The 14,361-nt window shown below is 44.4% G+C and overlaps 1 protein-coding gene across 2 annotated transcripts; it reads right to left on the bottom strand.

Moving 5' to 3' along the window:
* Positions 1-463: 463 nt before the first annotated feature.
* Positions 464-14,071, bottom strand: LOC120816075 (kinesin-associated protein 3). 2 transcript variants are annotated; one of them, XM_078098816.1, is made up of 21 exons: positions 13,731-13,776; positions 13,611-13,697; positions 12,559-12,690; positions 11,764-11,921; positions 10,988-11,049; positions 10,242-10,383; positions 9,774-9,873; positions 9,556-9,680; positions 9,276-9,374; positions 7,733-7,911; positions 7,083-7,245; positions 6,880-6,980; positions 6,231-6,339; positions 5,702-5,814; positions 5,447-5,612; positions 4,352-4,477; positions 3,852-3,950; positions 3,671-3,756; positions 2,356-2,509; positions 1,908-1,992; positions 464-1,214 (listed from the first exon to the last, which is right to left on the bottom strand). In XM_078098816.1, exons 2-21 carry the CDS (start codon positions 13,640-13,642, stop codon positions 1,115-1,117), a joined length of 2,331 nt encoding a protein of 776 aa, XP_077954942.1. In that variant the 5' UTR covers positions 13,643-13,697; positions 13,731-13,776; the 3' UTR covers positions 464-1,114. The 2 variants fall into 2 exon arrangements, with proteins under 2 accessions (XP_077954942.1, XP_040027321.2); XM_040171387.2 differs by having other exon boundaries at positions 13,611-14,071.
* Between the last annotated feature and the right edge of the window lie 290 nt (positions 14,072-14,361).

Genomic DNA, 14,361 nt, shown 5'->3' with positions numbered 1-14,361 from the left:
GATTTCACTGATTGGTTTTGCCAATTATGACATAATAAGGTCATTTTAAAACTTGGATCATCACAGGTACATGAAGGTCCTTTGGGAGCAGCGGGTCTGGGTCGAGTCCACGGAGCGTATCAGGGACACTTCTTACAGTGAAGGATTAACCACACAACTTGTTTTACCTGTAAAATACAGGACTGAACTGGAATGAAACACACAGCTGGTGTTAATATCAACGTATATATATATATATGAGAGACTAAGACATCTCTCTCATATATAATATATATATGAGAGAGAGAGAGAGAGAGAGAGAGAGAAAACTAACGAGTCCGAGCGTGACACATGGATTCCAGTTGAGGGTTTGTAATGCTCTATAAAAGGCAGCACGCCTGCACTGACATTATGGTAATAATACATTATGATATTCTGATGTACCACGATGTCATTGGGAAGAAAGATCACGTCATATTAAGAGTGGCGTTGATGTTTTTATTAAACAACCTGAGGAGGAAACACAATGGCGATAATGTATTGTCCAGTAACATGTTTACACTGTTTTGTAGCAACAAATGAATACTATTATAAAAACACAACATAATTCAGATAACAATAAATTAAACATTCAAAAAGAAAACATGCATGCATCAACATGTAGCTATGTGCAAATAACACTGCTTGTGGTTAATAGTGAGCGTCCTGTGAACAGTAAGTTGCTCCGATTCACACGTGTACATCCAGATACGTATGAATCATACGGTAAACACGCTTTAAGGGCCCGGACGACTAGAAGCTCTACGCGGGTACAACATGCCAACATACGTCCGACCTAGTGTCACTGTGGCTGTACAATGACAACAGAACTGCTTAGAGCTGAGAGGAAAGAGAAGATGGCGGTGCATGTGAGTGAGATCTTGTAGGTTAGAATAGAGACAGCGATTTAAAGAGGCAGCAAACATTCATCATTAAACAGGACGATGTGCAAAAAGGTACCAACATATCAGAGATGTTACGTGTCTTCACGTTCTCCAAATGAAACTGATCATCATGAGAAGGCTGGAGCCGGTGTGTAAGGAAGACGCCTACTCGTAGAGAAGGGTGGATGATTGAAACCGTCCATGGGGGGGGCCTATGAGTACTGGTAGAAGGGCTGCTCATCGGGTCTGAAGCCGTAGGCCGTAGCCGGTCGAGTGGACGAGCTGGTCTGGTCGAAGACATCGCTGCCATCTCTGGAGGACACAGGCAGTGAGACGAGCGCGGTGTGGACAACGTGCAACGTCCTACTGACCCCCGCAGTCCCACATATGAGAGGACCGCGGCCCACATGCTGCTCGCCAACGGAGCGACGGACAGCAGAAATAAACACCACACTTAAACCATACAGCTGTTTACACAACTGTTCATCAAAATATCTCTAATGATTCAAATTTTATTTATAAGCATCATGAACTATATCCTGTTACTTTGTTAAAGTCAATTATATGATGAGAAAAAAAAAGATCCTATTTGATAAAAAAATTTCCATCATTAGTGATTATTTAATAATGTATTAAATGCCTTAATGCTCAAACATGCTTATGTTAGGAAGTCAAACAGGTCATGATTGATCTCCGTTTATATTTCTGTGAAAACATCTCCCATCAAAACTTCACACCGAAATGTACAAAATGCCCCCCACACATTTCAGGGTGGATAACGCCACATTGATCTGCTGGTTGCATATAGCTTCCGATTCCTGGCTTCAACCAATCTTAAGGTTAAGAAAACTACAGTGAACATATGATCTGATTATGGTTATGCTATTAAATGAGCTTTTGGTTTACCAATCAATTTACGGTCGAATTCCTCCACAAAGCAGACCAATAAAACAGGAGAAAAACAGGCTGGACACGCGTTGTGTTCCTGGAGTTGAGATAACTCACCCAGGATGGTGCAGGTCTCCATTCTGAGTCTGGAGGTCGTTGAAGAAGTCCGGACTCACTGAACCGTCCCCTGGGGTAATTCCATCTGAAGAGACAAACACACGAGGACGAACTCAGGCGTCATTTTAAATCCCCATGAGGCGCGTTAATACAACGAGCACTTCTCTCATATTTCCTGAGTTCTTCCTGTGCTGATGTGGGGGTTTGGACACAGAGGATGTTGCATGTGTACAGACGGTAAAGCCCTCCGAGGGAGGATTTCAAAAGGCTTCGGTGTTGGTAAATGAAAATAACCCGTGTACCTCCACGTGGTGACTGCGACAGGCTAGTTTAAGCCCACTGAGAACACAGCTGCTGGACGTGCACACATACTGGGTGCTGGTCACACATACGCATGTTATGAAAGCAATGACCAGCAGCGCCGGGACACTACAGGCACGGCCTTCACCTGCACTGTAGAACAGATCCGTCCTGTCGTCGTTGTCGTAGAGGTACGGCTCACACTCGTCAGCTTGCCGACTCTCCACCATCTCCAACCACTGGTTGTTATAGAAACGGAACTTCTCAGACTGAATTTTTCTCCCCCACTCCTCGTCGTACTCCTGGAAGACAAAAGGAAAAGATGGATAACAACCCACTGGCGTGGACAGAAAGGTGTGTGTCTGTTCCTCACTAAAGAAATGACGGCATTTAGAAAATATGATTGTCAACACCATCAACTCCTCTTTTCAATCAAACTGATTGATTGACATGCTGTATGCGGTGATCAGTGTTGGGCAAGTTACTGAAAATGAGTATTTAGTTACAGTTACTAGTTACTTCTCTTAAAGGTGATACTTACCAGTTACTGTGTATCAAAAGTAATTAGTTACTCTGGAAAGTAACTTTTAAGTTACTTTTATGTCTGCTTTTTAAATGTAATGAATATAAATAGTACTGAACAGTCAAGCACAATAAACATATTTTTTAGACCTATTTATTGTAATCAACAGGCCTTCAAATCAAGCAATAGTACAAAAGTCCTTTTAAATACTTAACTTAATACAAATTAACAGTTTCAGGCATTTGCCTGAAGGCAACTGACTCGACAGTTGACAGGATGCATCTCATCTTCAACATAGCGAGCGATCAATCTATTCAGCTCTGCCCGGTTTATCGGCTGCACTGCAGTCCGTGTGAAGTGGAGCCCTGGTTGTTTGCGTGGAGCGGCGCCTGCAGCATCCTGCGCTCTTTCGCCGTGAGCGACGCGATGCTGTTTACATGCACGTACGGCGACTATTCTGTGACACACAACGTTTGGTGGCCACAACTATTTTGTGCTGACAGGCAACTATTTACTTTAGAGAGTAACGCGAGTAACAAACTCATTTCAATTTCAGTAATTGTAACTGCGTTAATTTATTTTAAAAAAAACTTCGTTACATGCTCGTTACTGCTAAAAGTAGTGGAATTACAGTAATGCGTTACTTTGTAACCTGCTAATGCAACCTGTTCACACTGCTGCTATCTGGAGAGAGATGCAGTGTGGCTGGTTAAACAGACTTCAGAACAGCTTCTGTCATCTGACTGGGACTTAATTCCCCCTGCAGTCTGACCGCAGACCGGAAGAGGGAGGGGGGGGGGGGGGGGGGGCAGCATTGTGTAATGTGGCAGCATGGGACTACACCCTGCTGTACAATGGCAGTAAAATAACCTTGTGTGGTGTATGAAAAAACCTGAGTGGTGTATGAAATAAACCTGAGTTAGTTCCGATCTTTACTTACTGCGATGATATCGAGGGTGTTGTCACACACCTTCCTGATCTCAGCATTCTTGTCATGCATGAGATCTATGAGGTAAGCTGGAGCCTCTGCAGAAAGCTTTAAAGAAGACAACTCTTAAAGGTGGGCGCTGTGAGCTACTGGGTTAAATGTGGGGGGACAGGGTGCACTGTGGGAAGGATACGGGTGTCCTTGATGATGACGTCCCGTGTAGCTTGGTGAAACACCATCTGGTAGAAGACGTAGACGATCTGACACACAAACTCATCGTCCTCCTGTTGGGCTGCGTTCAACACACAGAAGAACACTTGGCTCATTAAACAGTGGTTTACATGATGTGTGACATCGTCCTCTTCAATGCACGGACTCTTTCCACCAGAGAGGCTGCATTTAGCAGAGAGGGTTTCTCAAAGGTTTGAATCCCTCGGTCCTCTTAGACCACGAAGTATTGAGACCAGGTCGTTTCCACAGCGCTTCACAGGCTGTACAAACACGCACCTCACCGTGTCAATTCTAGGGCTCTGCTGTTATTTTGGCACAGTGTTTTCCTCGTATGTGTGCTGTCACAGGATGAGTTTATATCAACGTGAAGACCTTTACATCAGGCCCACTTCGGAAAATCTATCCTTCACTTTCCTCATGATCCAAAACACCACATCTTGAAAATGAATGTGTGCGAGTTACCGTTTAGGAGCTCGATGAGAGCAGGAATAATGCCTGACTTTGCCAGCATGGCAGCACAGGCGTCGTCCATGGAAACGGTTCCAATCATAATCACCACCTCCAGGATGAGGTCGTCCTCCGCCGAGCCTGGAATGCACACAAACAATTATAGAAAATGTTACTTAAAAAGGGTACAATACGCAAAAGAAGATCCCTCTCTGTCCGTGTCTGCTGTGCATGCTGGTGGCTCCTTTTGAAGAGCTGTGTCTGTATGTGTGACATGTGTGACAACAAAATACCTCGAATGACAATTTGAGCCGCACAATGACGCACCTTTGAAAACAGTCACTGCGGTAAGAAACTGCTCGCCCCAAGAAATGAACATTGATGAGTTACAAAAGATGAACAAAATCCACTTGTCGTAGTAACAATGATCATATGGTAAGTGCAATTAAATTGAGGAAAAGGGCATTAACATCCATATGCTCCGGCCAATGAAAGGTCAATCGATGCAGATGATTGTTTGCATACATTATGAATACGTAGATGCAGCGGTGGGCCGTCAGGTCCCGCTCAGCCTTCTCTGCTGGCCTGAACAGAATCACCATGTTACGGCCATCAACTCTTTGAATTGATTTCCCCCGTTAGCTTCTCGCTGCACACTTCTGTCTTCCTCTGTTGCTTCCAGCGCAGCTCGCTTTAAAGAGAACTGTTATCCAATCAGATTCGGCTCCTGTGTCCCTATGGAAGAGGCCCATGGACCCGATCTTCAGTTTGACATGTTGGACGTATTCTTTGAAGCGCGCGTCGTACCGAGGTAGCCTCGTCTAGTACGTCTGCATCAACGCACAGTGCAGCAGTCACGTGCGCTCGGATTGGTCAGCCGGTCAGCGCTAGCTAGCAGATGTTAGTATTCAGCCAGAGTTGTGTGTAAATAGTGAACAGCATTTAGTAAGTGAATTGCTTCTGTGTAGCTGTCCATTTGTCTACGTGTTGTTTGGATTATGTACAGTAGTTAATATCCTTCTCTCTGATCCTTCTTGATGGGCTCTGACACTCCTGCTCAGTATAATTGAGGGATGATCCTCGTGTGTATTCTCTAGATGGAATCAGTACCTGGTTTAAGCCGGTCTTTGAGGTAGGGTACCAGGTTGTACTCCTTCAGCACCAACTCCCAGTCCAGGTCAGGGATGGTGAGGTTGGCCAGCGTCCCGAGACACTCCAGAACCCACTCCTCCTCTTCCTCTGCACGGATCTCTGCAGCCAGGTCCCCAACGTAGTCCTGACCCGTGCACACAGAAGCACCCACGTAAAATAAAAGACCGCTGCTCCTGCTTCACTAAAGTATCGTTTCTATTGTGTGTAGCTCACGATGAACATGGGTTTGATTGGTCCGTCATGCTGAGAGATGTTTCTGATCATCTTCATCAGAAGGTAGTCCTTCATCTTTAGAGCTCTCTTCATAAGCATCTTCAAGCCATTTCCTACAGACAGAGAAATCACAGACCAATCAGACTAGGCCTCACACACACACACACACACACACACTCTCTCTCACACACACACACACAGTCAGGATTGCTGTGAACAACAGATTATTCAGTTACAGTACATTAAAACAATGATGAAATGATTGGATCTGTGTGTTTAGACTTTATCATGCTTATTGTAAAATGATTGGAAATGAGTTTGGAATAAATGTGTCACAAACAATCCACCACCGCTGGAATCTAATCTTACAAATAGTATAAAATATGGGATCTACTGGAGGAAGATGTGTGAGCTTTATAATCTGTACACTATAGGACTTTCTCTGTCCCCGTCTGGGAAGAGGAAACCGCTCGGGCCCAAAAACTACTCAGTGGGGGTAAAAGACAGAAATTGCGGCTGACGGACTTACCTTCACACATGAGCTGTGCGTTCCTCTTGTTGGCGGCCAGGTTGATGCAGATGGAGATTAGCTCAGCTTCAGTTTCCTCCTCGCTGAGCTCATACAGCATCCGCATTAGCTACACACACACACACACACACACACACACACACACACACATCACCTCTAGAAGTCCATATAGACATTCAAGTGCACAGTGCGCAGTTTTGCCCCTGTTCAGCAGCAGCCCGGGTTGCCAGATTACACAAACACAAAGAGGCAACAGAGGCAACAGAGGCAAGGTGGGATTCTGCCAGACAAGCAGCGACGTGGTGACCAGGGGAAATACGGAAGACGCATCTGAAGAATGGAGACGGCTTAGAGCCCGGAGAGATTGTAAGATTTGCTCCGCACTCTGTTCTACTGTTCTACATTGCATACCTACTTGGAGTACTGGATAAACGTCATTCATCTTTCGCCCCTCCTCTGCCCCAGGTGAGAGCGAATGAAACCAGTCAACAATCGTATCACATTAATCTTCACGCACCTTTATGAAACTAAATTCCTTTCGGTTTAATTCCGGTACCGGTAGTTATTTTGTATCATTCCCCAAGCACATGCTTGTCTGGCTTTTCCACCCAGGCCTACATACGGTTTCTAAAAGGATAGTATCTCCTACCTGAGGGACGCAGTCAGTGTAAACAAACATGCCCTTAAAGCAGTCGTCCATGCTGATGTGATACAGGATACGCATGGCAACCTGACGGTTGTTGTCATCACCTGCATGACAAACAAACAAGACCCAAACATCAGGGACAAAATCCGCACACTCGCACAGCAGGATGCACAGTGCAGGACATGCAGACAATAAGTCAGTGTTACCCAACAAGGCCGTTAATTTAGGTAGCAGCCCGACTTCTACCATCTTGGCTCGGAGGCCAGCGTCGAAGGAGAGGTTGAGCAGCAGACGCAGAGTGAGGTTCAGCAGGTCTTCGTGGTCACAGGGAAGCAGGCGAGCCAGGCGCTCCACAGTGTCCACCTCAGCCTGGAGATCACACACACACACATTAAGAAGAGAAACTACACAGTGGTGATCAGGGGGTGCTGTTCACAGCAATGACAGTAGCAGTAGACCGTGGGTAAAAAATGTAATGTAAGTCGCTTTGGATGAAAGCATCAGCTCAATGACATGTAATGTATTTAACATTGGGCAGATTTATGTTTGACACTTATTCCGAGTTAACTTGTTAACACTTCGTTGAGTGTTGATTTAACACTGACAAGATTGGGACAATGTAAACACCAGCTTAAGAGTTAAATTGAATCTCACAGAGTCAATTTAACCCTCTGAAATTTGCCGTGTAGCAGCAGCAATAGTGGTCGTAGAAGTAGCAGTAGAAGTATCACAGGACTCTGTCCTGTCCCCTGATCTCTCCTCTACAACTCGTTCACAAGTCATCACACACTTTTGGACCGAACAAACATCACTTGGTCTCAGTGTGAATGAATACGTTAGTTTCACCGTTGCTCACCATGTCGTTCTTGTTCTCTAAGAAGATGGAGAGCTTTTTGAGGAAAGAAACCACCAGGACCAGCAGCTCCTCGTCATCCCGTTCAAGGACTTTGACGAGGAGGACAACGATGTTTTTATTCCTCATCTTTAACTCGGTCCTTGTGTCCTCAGCGAGGTTCAGCAGGAGGTAAAGGGACACTGGGTGAGCGGGATGGAAGAAGAGGAAGACGAGAGGAAGTAAATCGGAGATAATGTAAGCAACGACATCACAATAAGAAAACTAGAAAAAATAAGTCAACTAGTTTTCATTCAAAAGCCTGAGTGTTGTACATTTCATGAAGCTACTAGCTGTGAAACCCACAATGTGACGATTTATCTCTATATATATCTTATTTATATTTATCTTTATCTCATGTTAATACAAGTGGTCTGAGAGAAAACTACACTGCACCTCCACATCGCTCCGTCTTTAACAAAGACGTTCGACAAACACCATAAACTCATTTCCTCACAGTCACTGTTTGGAGCTGTCAATCAGCCGACCTTTTCTATCCAATAAGCACAACGAAAGCATCGCACCGTCTCTCTGCTCTCTGTTAAAGACGGTTGTCTCTCTTCCTTCAGGACGTTCATGCTTCCGTTTCGCATTCCTCCGCCTACCAATCTTCATCAGGTTCCTATCAGCTTCCTCAACTCCTCATTCTAGCAGCCTCATGGGCCAACACCCCCCTGGCCAACGTGACCTCCAAAACCTGTTCGTAAAAATGTATACGAAGATCTTGAACATACAAATTCATAACAATACATACGAGCTGGCGGTGGTTAACCACGCCCCTTGAGGGAACAACATGGCGGACCATGTCGGATTCTTGAGTGAACGTCTCTCCGCCATGTTGGATTTTTTGAGGGCGTTAGGGTTAGTATTCTATTCTTAAGTTAACATTGATTTCTCATTAAAAATGCAATCATAACACGTTTATTTTACATGGTTAGAAGTGTGTTTACGGGGCGCAGGTCCCCATTCACTTTGAATAGGGTGACGTCATCAGTTGCAGTCCGTATTTATTTCGTATGTATCACTACGAATCTGGATGTTCAAGATTTTGGAGATCAGGCTGCCCTGGCTGGACTCCACGGGGGGGGATTCATCGTGCTGTCCGTCAAATCTCCCTGCAGAGTCTGAGCGCCAAGATTTTATCATCATGCTTTTTTTTAATAATAAACCATTATCGTTCTTTATCCGACTAGTGTCTCCTGATTGAACGAGCAGCAGAGAGATGACAGCCACGCTCGGGATGATGTTTGTAAAGATGAACCGTGTGAAGTGCGCCCATAAGCATGTGCTCACAGCTGCGGGATGATGGCAGTATTTTCAAATTTGAGAAAGAGCAAAAAGCAGCCGAATTACGTATGTGCTGCTGAATGGTTACTGTGGAGATGCTGATGGAAAAATAGCAGGCAACAGAGCTTTGATTTAAACACGCTGCATCAACACGTGTCAGCGGAAACAAACACCCGCTGTGGCTTTATCACTAACGCACGATAAGAGAGTCAAAGTCCACCTCTGAGCAGCTGCTCCTGTTTGGACAGAAGGCCGTGGTACTTCCTCACGGCTTTGTCCTGGTCTCTTCTCAGAGAGCCGTTCTCCGGTGCCGACTCACGTACACACAACGGAGTTAAGGAACAATGACACCTTAATAACAAGCTGGTTTAATGTGAACATGTCATATGTGTAACGCAATCAGGGAGGACTCTCCATAACTCATTTGTGACGTCCTTATAAACACATATATGTGGAAATGAATGAATCCAAATGAACAGAAGAGGGCAGATAAAGGATATAGGCCTTGTTTTTCTTGCGTAGTTCCTCGCGCCACACGTCGTGTCTCTTCAGCTCGTGTTCCACCACGCTCATGCACAGCGCGCCTATTTTATAATGACTCACCACGCCGTGGAACTGGGAAAAACTGCAGGACGGGAGAAGAGGAAGAAGTAGAACGTATGACACACCAGAGGAGCGTGTGCCAATGTGTGTGTGTGTGTGTGTGTGTGTGTTTTACCTGGAAAAACAGAAGAAGATATAAATGATGATGGTGGCCAGCTCTACGCTCTGTTTCCAGTCCTCCCTCAATACTCTGGCCAGAGCACCCAGAACTGCCTCTATACACACACACACACACACACACACACAAGCAGGAGGTACAATTTATGTCATACTGTTACAGCAAATCATTTACTTCACCAGAGGTTTTGCATTTGTTGACCTTTTTGCTGATGTTTTTATTACTTATGGCACTATAACACAGCATATAAATGATAATATATCAATTATAGAAGAAATGTGTTACAGCATTACACTCTGTGTAATAATCACTGGATAGTGGAGCCTTTCCCCGACAGCCAAGGCTGCACCTGACTTTCATATTTTACATGACGGGTGGTGTAACGTCACGTTACGCAGCGTAGCGCAGCTGTGTGGAACCTTATTGTGTAAGATACGATGCTAAACGCAGAGGGGGGGGGGGTACCGTTGTGGAGCAGCTCCTCCAGGTTGTCAGGGTTACGGGCGAGCTGCAGGATGAGAGCAGAGCCTCTGATCTTCTCTGGGATTCCTTCATACAGCAGCTCCATGTACTCCTCCACTCTGGTAATACTGGCTTCCTCATCGAGCTGCACAGATAAACATGAAGCGCACACACAGACTCTCGTTGAGCGGGTCACAAGTCAGAATCTTACCGGTTCCTCCACCGCAAGCCAAAGGAACTGTGGACCAATGAGCAAAACTAACTTTGTGATATAGCAAAATAATCTCAACAAAAGAATACCACTTTTGTCATTTTCAGGCCTGAAGCAATCACTTGAAGTAGAAAACTAACATTACGAACTAATTACACAATCAATCATTTATTCAGAAATGCATTGAAAGAATTAAATAAGAGAACAGTACTGAGTCGTGTTTATGAACGAGGGTTCCGCTCTAGTTCAGCCATATTGTAAACTAGATTCCATGAGTCAATGGGGGGGTGATGGATGATTGTATAAGACAGAGGCCTCTTCAGAAGTCCGTAACAAAGCGGCAGCTAGAATGCCACAGGTCTGCGAGGACGCCATTCTATGATCATATAGTATTATTTCAATTTCAATTGAAAATCTATTACATATGTTCCCAGGGAAAAGCAAATCCCAAACTTTTAAACGGCAGAGTACGAATAATCTAAAAATGTCTGGAGGAGGAAAAAAGACCATGAAGTCTGTCAGTGTTTTCATTCGGTACCTCCATTCCTTCAAACGGGGTCAGCTCTCTGGGTCTCACTGTTCTTTTCTCTTTCTGCTCCGCTGGAGACGGAAAACACAAACAGACAACATTATAGCTGCGTGCCGCTGCCAGGGCTCCAACCTTTTATCTAGTTTGTCATAAAAAAAACAAGTTACCCTCCACAATCATGACTTATATCAGGCTTGTAAATGTATAAATATATATTATGAATCTGCTTCGCACTGCTCCCGTGAGAGTTAGAGGTCACAGACCATCACAAGATGCCATCAGGACCACATTAACATTAACACACATATTTGTCACAGTGTGGACACAGGCGTATTACCCAGCAGCAAAATGTATCAACAGTCTTCCAATCATAGATTAAACTAAATAAAATATATAAAATACGTTTACATGGCTGATTCATGTGCTGAGAATCAATGAGTTACCCTAAACCCAAACCGGCCATCCCTCTGTCCTTACGGGGTTTTTAAAACATTTTTTTTTTGCAGACAAATTAAACAATTACATTGTTTTGTATTCATTTATTTATCCTTCAAGTAAAGCGTGATGTGTAAGAGGTTGACAATCACACCCACACAAATCAAGCTAAAGGCAGAGAAATAGAGAGAGAGCACATGTATGTTTATCACATGTGATTGGTTGCGCACTTCCTTCTTTGTGAAGTGGCCCCGCCCTTTATTAACGGCCCCTGTGTGATCACTGATTGAGGTCTACTGCCAGACAGCATGGAATTGGAACACGGGTGTAAACATAAAGACATCACTGACCTTTGCCCTCCACCGGTGATGACTTCCTGTTCTGCAAGTAGTAGAGGAGCTGCTCCACCTGGGGCAAACGGGAAGGAGGGATGAGTTTACACTCCTCCACCACTTTCTTGGCCAAGGCTCCCACGTCTGTGCTCGGGGAAAGACTTTTCACTCGGATACTGGGGGGGAGAAACGGGGGACGGAATGAATGCGGGCTTGAGTTTGTGGAATTCATGACTTAGTGAGCTTCATAAGACCGTAGCAAAAGAATATAAGACCATTGTAAAATACATTGGTCCAAACCAGAGACAGATTGTGTGGCAAGCGAAGAGCAACACAACAGTGCCTTCAAGGATGTGCGTCTCTAAAACGTATACATACACACAGACAGGGACGTGCACAGATAGACCCCTGGTGGTGCTCAAGCACCCGCCCTTTTGCCCCAGATGACCAAAGTGCCCTTTCTGCTGGGGCCCAATTTTTTCTTCATTCATCAATATCTAAGAATAAAAAATTACTTTCTCAGTCATCAATTCCCCCTAAATGTGTTTTGAGTTAGACTGTTTTGCCTGTTATTCATTTATCTATTCAATTTGGTTTGTGAACAACAATAAATAGGTAAGTTGAAAATATCCTACGGTGTTTAATTTAGTTAATTATTTTATTATTAGAATCATTTCGCTTTGGTTTGAGCACGTCTGTGCACGCGCCTGCACACAGCGATGAAAAGAGGCAGAGATATGGGAATCTGAGAGGATGGAGAAGAGACAAAGCAAATGTCCTCGCTTCTCTGGAGAAGATCAAGCGCGCACTCACATTTTCTGTCCCTCCTTTCGCTCGCCCAGCATGTGTCCTCCACCCTCGCCCAGTATGGACGCCTCCACCTCGTAGTGGACCACGAGGGCCTTCTCCGTGGGGTGGACATCCAAGCTGCCCGCAGTCACTTTGCTGTGGGTCGTCACAGTAAATCAGTGGGGGTCATTCACGGCCTTCCACGGGCCGTGGAGCAGCTCTCTATCAAGCATCTTTCACGCAACCTGCATAGTAACGAACTGCATGTGCTGATGAAGCAAATAGAGAATTTAGCGTTTATAAGGATATAACGTGGAGGTTAGCTGCATGTTAACGCGTTTCCTTAACGAGCTGGATGATTAGAAACACTCACTATATATAGTCAGTATATATGTCGCACATTGGACCAGTTCAACAGATGACAGCTAGCGAGGTTCACCGTGTCACGTTAGCTTGCTAGCTGTGTTAGCTGCCCTCCAGACGCCGCAGCCCCGCTAACCAACGCCGAACCCCGTTGAACAATCCGTCGGTTTAATGCTTATTGTGGATACAGGCGAAAATAAATGTCGGGAGACAAATTTAATACGTTTCGTATCATGTTTAATGTATTTTAGTCGATTCGGTGTAAATGATATTCACCACACAAAACAGTTTGGTGGCTTTTACCGATAAACAACAATGAGTTGGCCCCATTTTCTAGGGTTTGTTTTGGTGAGACAGGATTGTCGAATGAAGGCTGTCGGCTGTAAAATGCGAGATTTGTTCACGTTTGTATATTATACGGGGATTACACTGTATTCCGAATTGATTGGTGTGTTGCAGTGGTCTATAAATGCCCATAAAACAGCTTACTAGTGGTACTAGCTTTACCCACCGAGTGAGTACTTGTTTGTGCTTCTCTCCGATAGAACCGAAATGCCATTGGGATTTAACCGCACGCTCCATAGTCTCATTTCAGATTAATAATGGTCTACAACTAGATCGAACACACTCTGCTTTCTTAATAATAATAATAATAACGTAAAGACGAGATTATAATAAGATCATCGTGAACGTTGAAAAAATGTTAAACTCACCGTTTGAGGTAGCGCGCATCATCCTGCATCATCTCCAAATTTAGTCTCTCAGATTTTAAATGTAATTGAATTGTTTAATTTCAATGAACCTAAACTCACTAAATTGTTTAATTTCAATGAGTCTAAAATCACTATAGTAGAAATCCGCGTGCTGGTCGCTAGCCTTGTCCAAACAGCAGGAGTGGACGAGGATTATGGGTAAATATTCCCTAGACCGAGACTATCAGGCAACGCTTGTTTCCGTGCAGCGTACAAATACTTCCCCCGGTATAACAAGTGGTATTAAGACATATCCATAACGGTGAGAACGGTTCAGTAACACCACTTGTTTACCTACAAACCAACCGCGTTTGCTGTGTACAGGCGGATGGGTGCCTGTCAGGCGAGACTCGGGGATACGCAGAACAACAAATCAAACCAGGACCACTTAACGTTAGTTCAATCATTTTCTTTCAAATTGTACTTTATGGCTTCCTAGTGGTTTCACCCTAACTCATCATATAGGAAGCCCATAACTACCCTGCTATAAATTCTCCCGGCTAGAGTTTAAATTACTTTCAAAATGTATGAAATGGATTGTATTTAGAAAATAATGTATTCTGTCCTGATATCATAATTGAAAAATAGTACTGGCTACATTCCATATTTCAAAAACACAAATATTAACTTTTTTGTAATTTAATATTATGTTTTCTTTTTGGGGGGAGCTCAAGGGGAGGTCCCTCTGTTGGGGCGACCCCCATTGGCCAGT

Source organism: Gasterosteus aculeatus, chromosome 3 (genome assembly GCF_964276395.1).
Source record: "Gasterosteus aculeatus chromosome 3, fGasAcu3.hap1.1, whole genome shotgun sequence".
NCBI classification, from domain to species: Eukaryota; Metazoa; Chordata; class Actinopteri; order Perciformes; family Gasterosteidae; genus Gasterosteus; species Gasterosteus aculeatus.
This window is presented reverse-complemented; position numbering and strand designations above follow the sequence as displayed.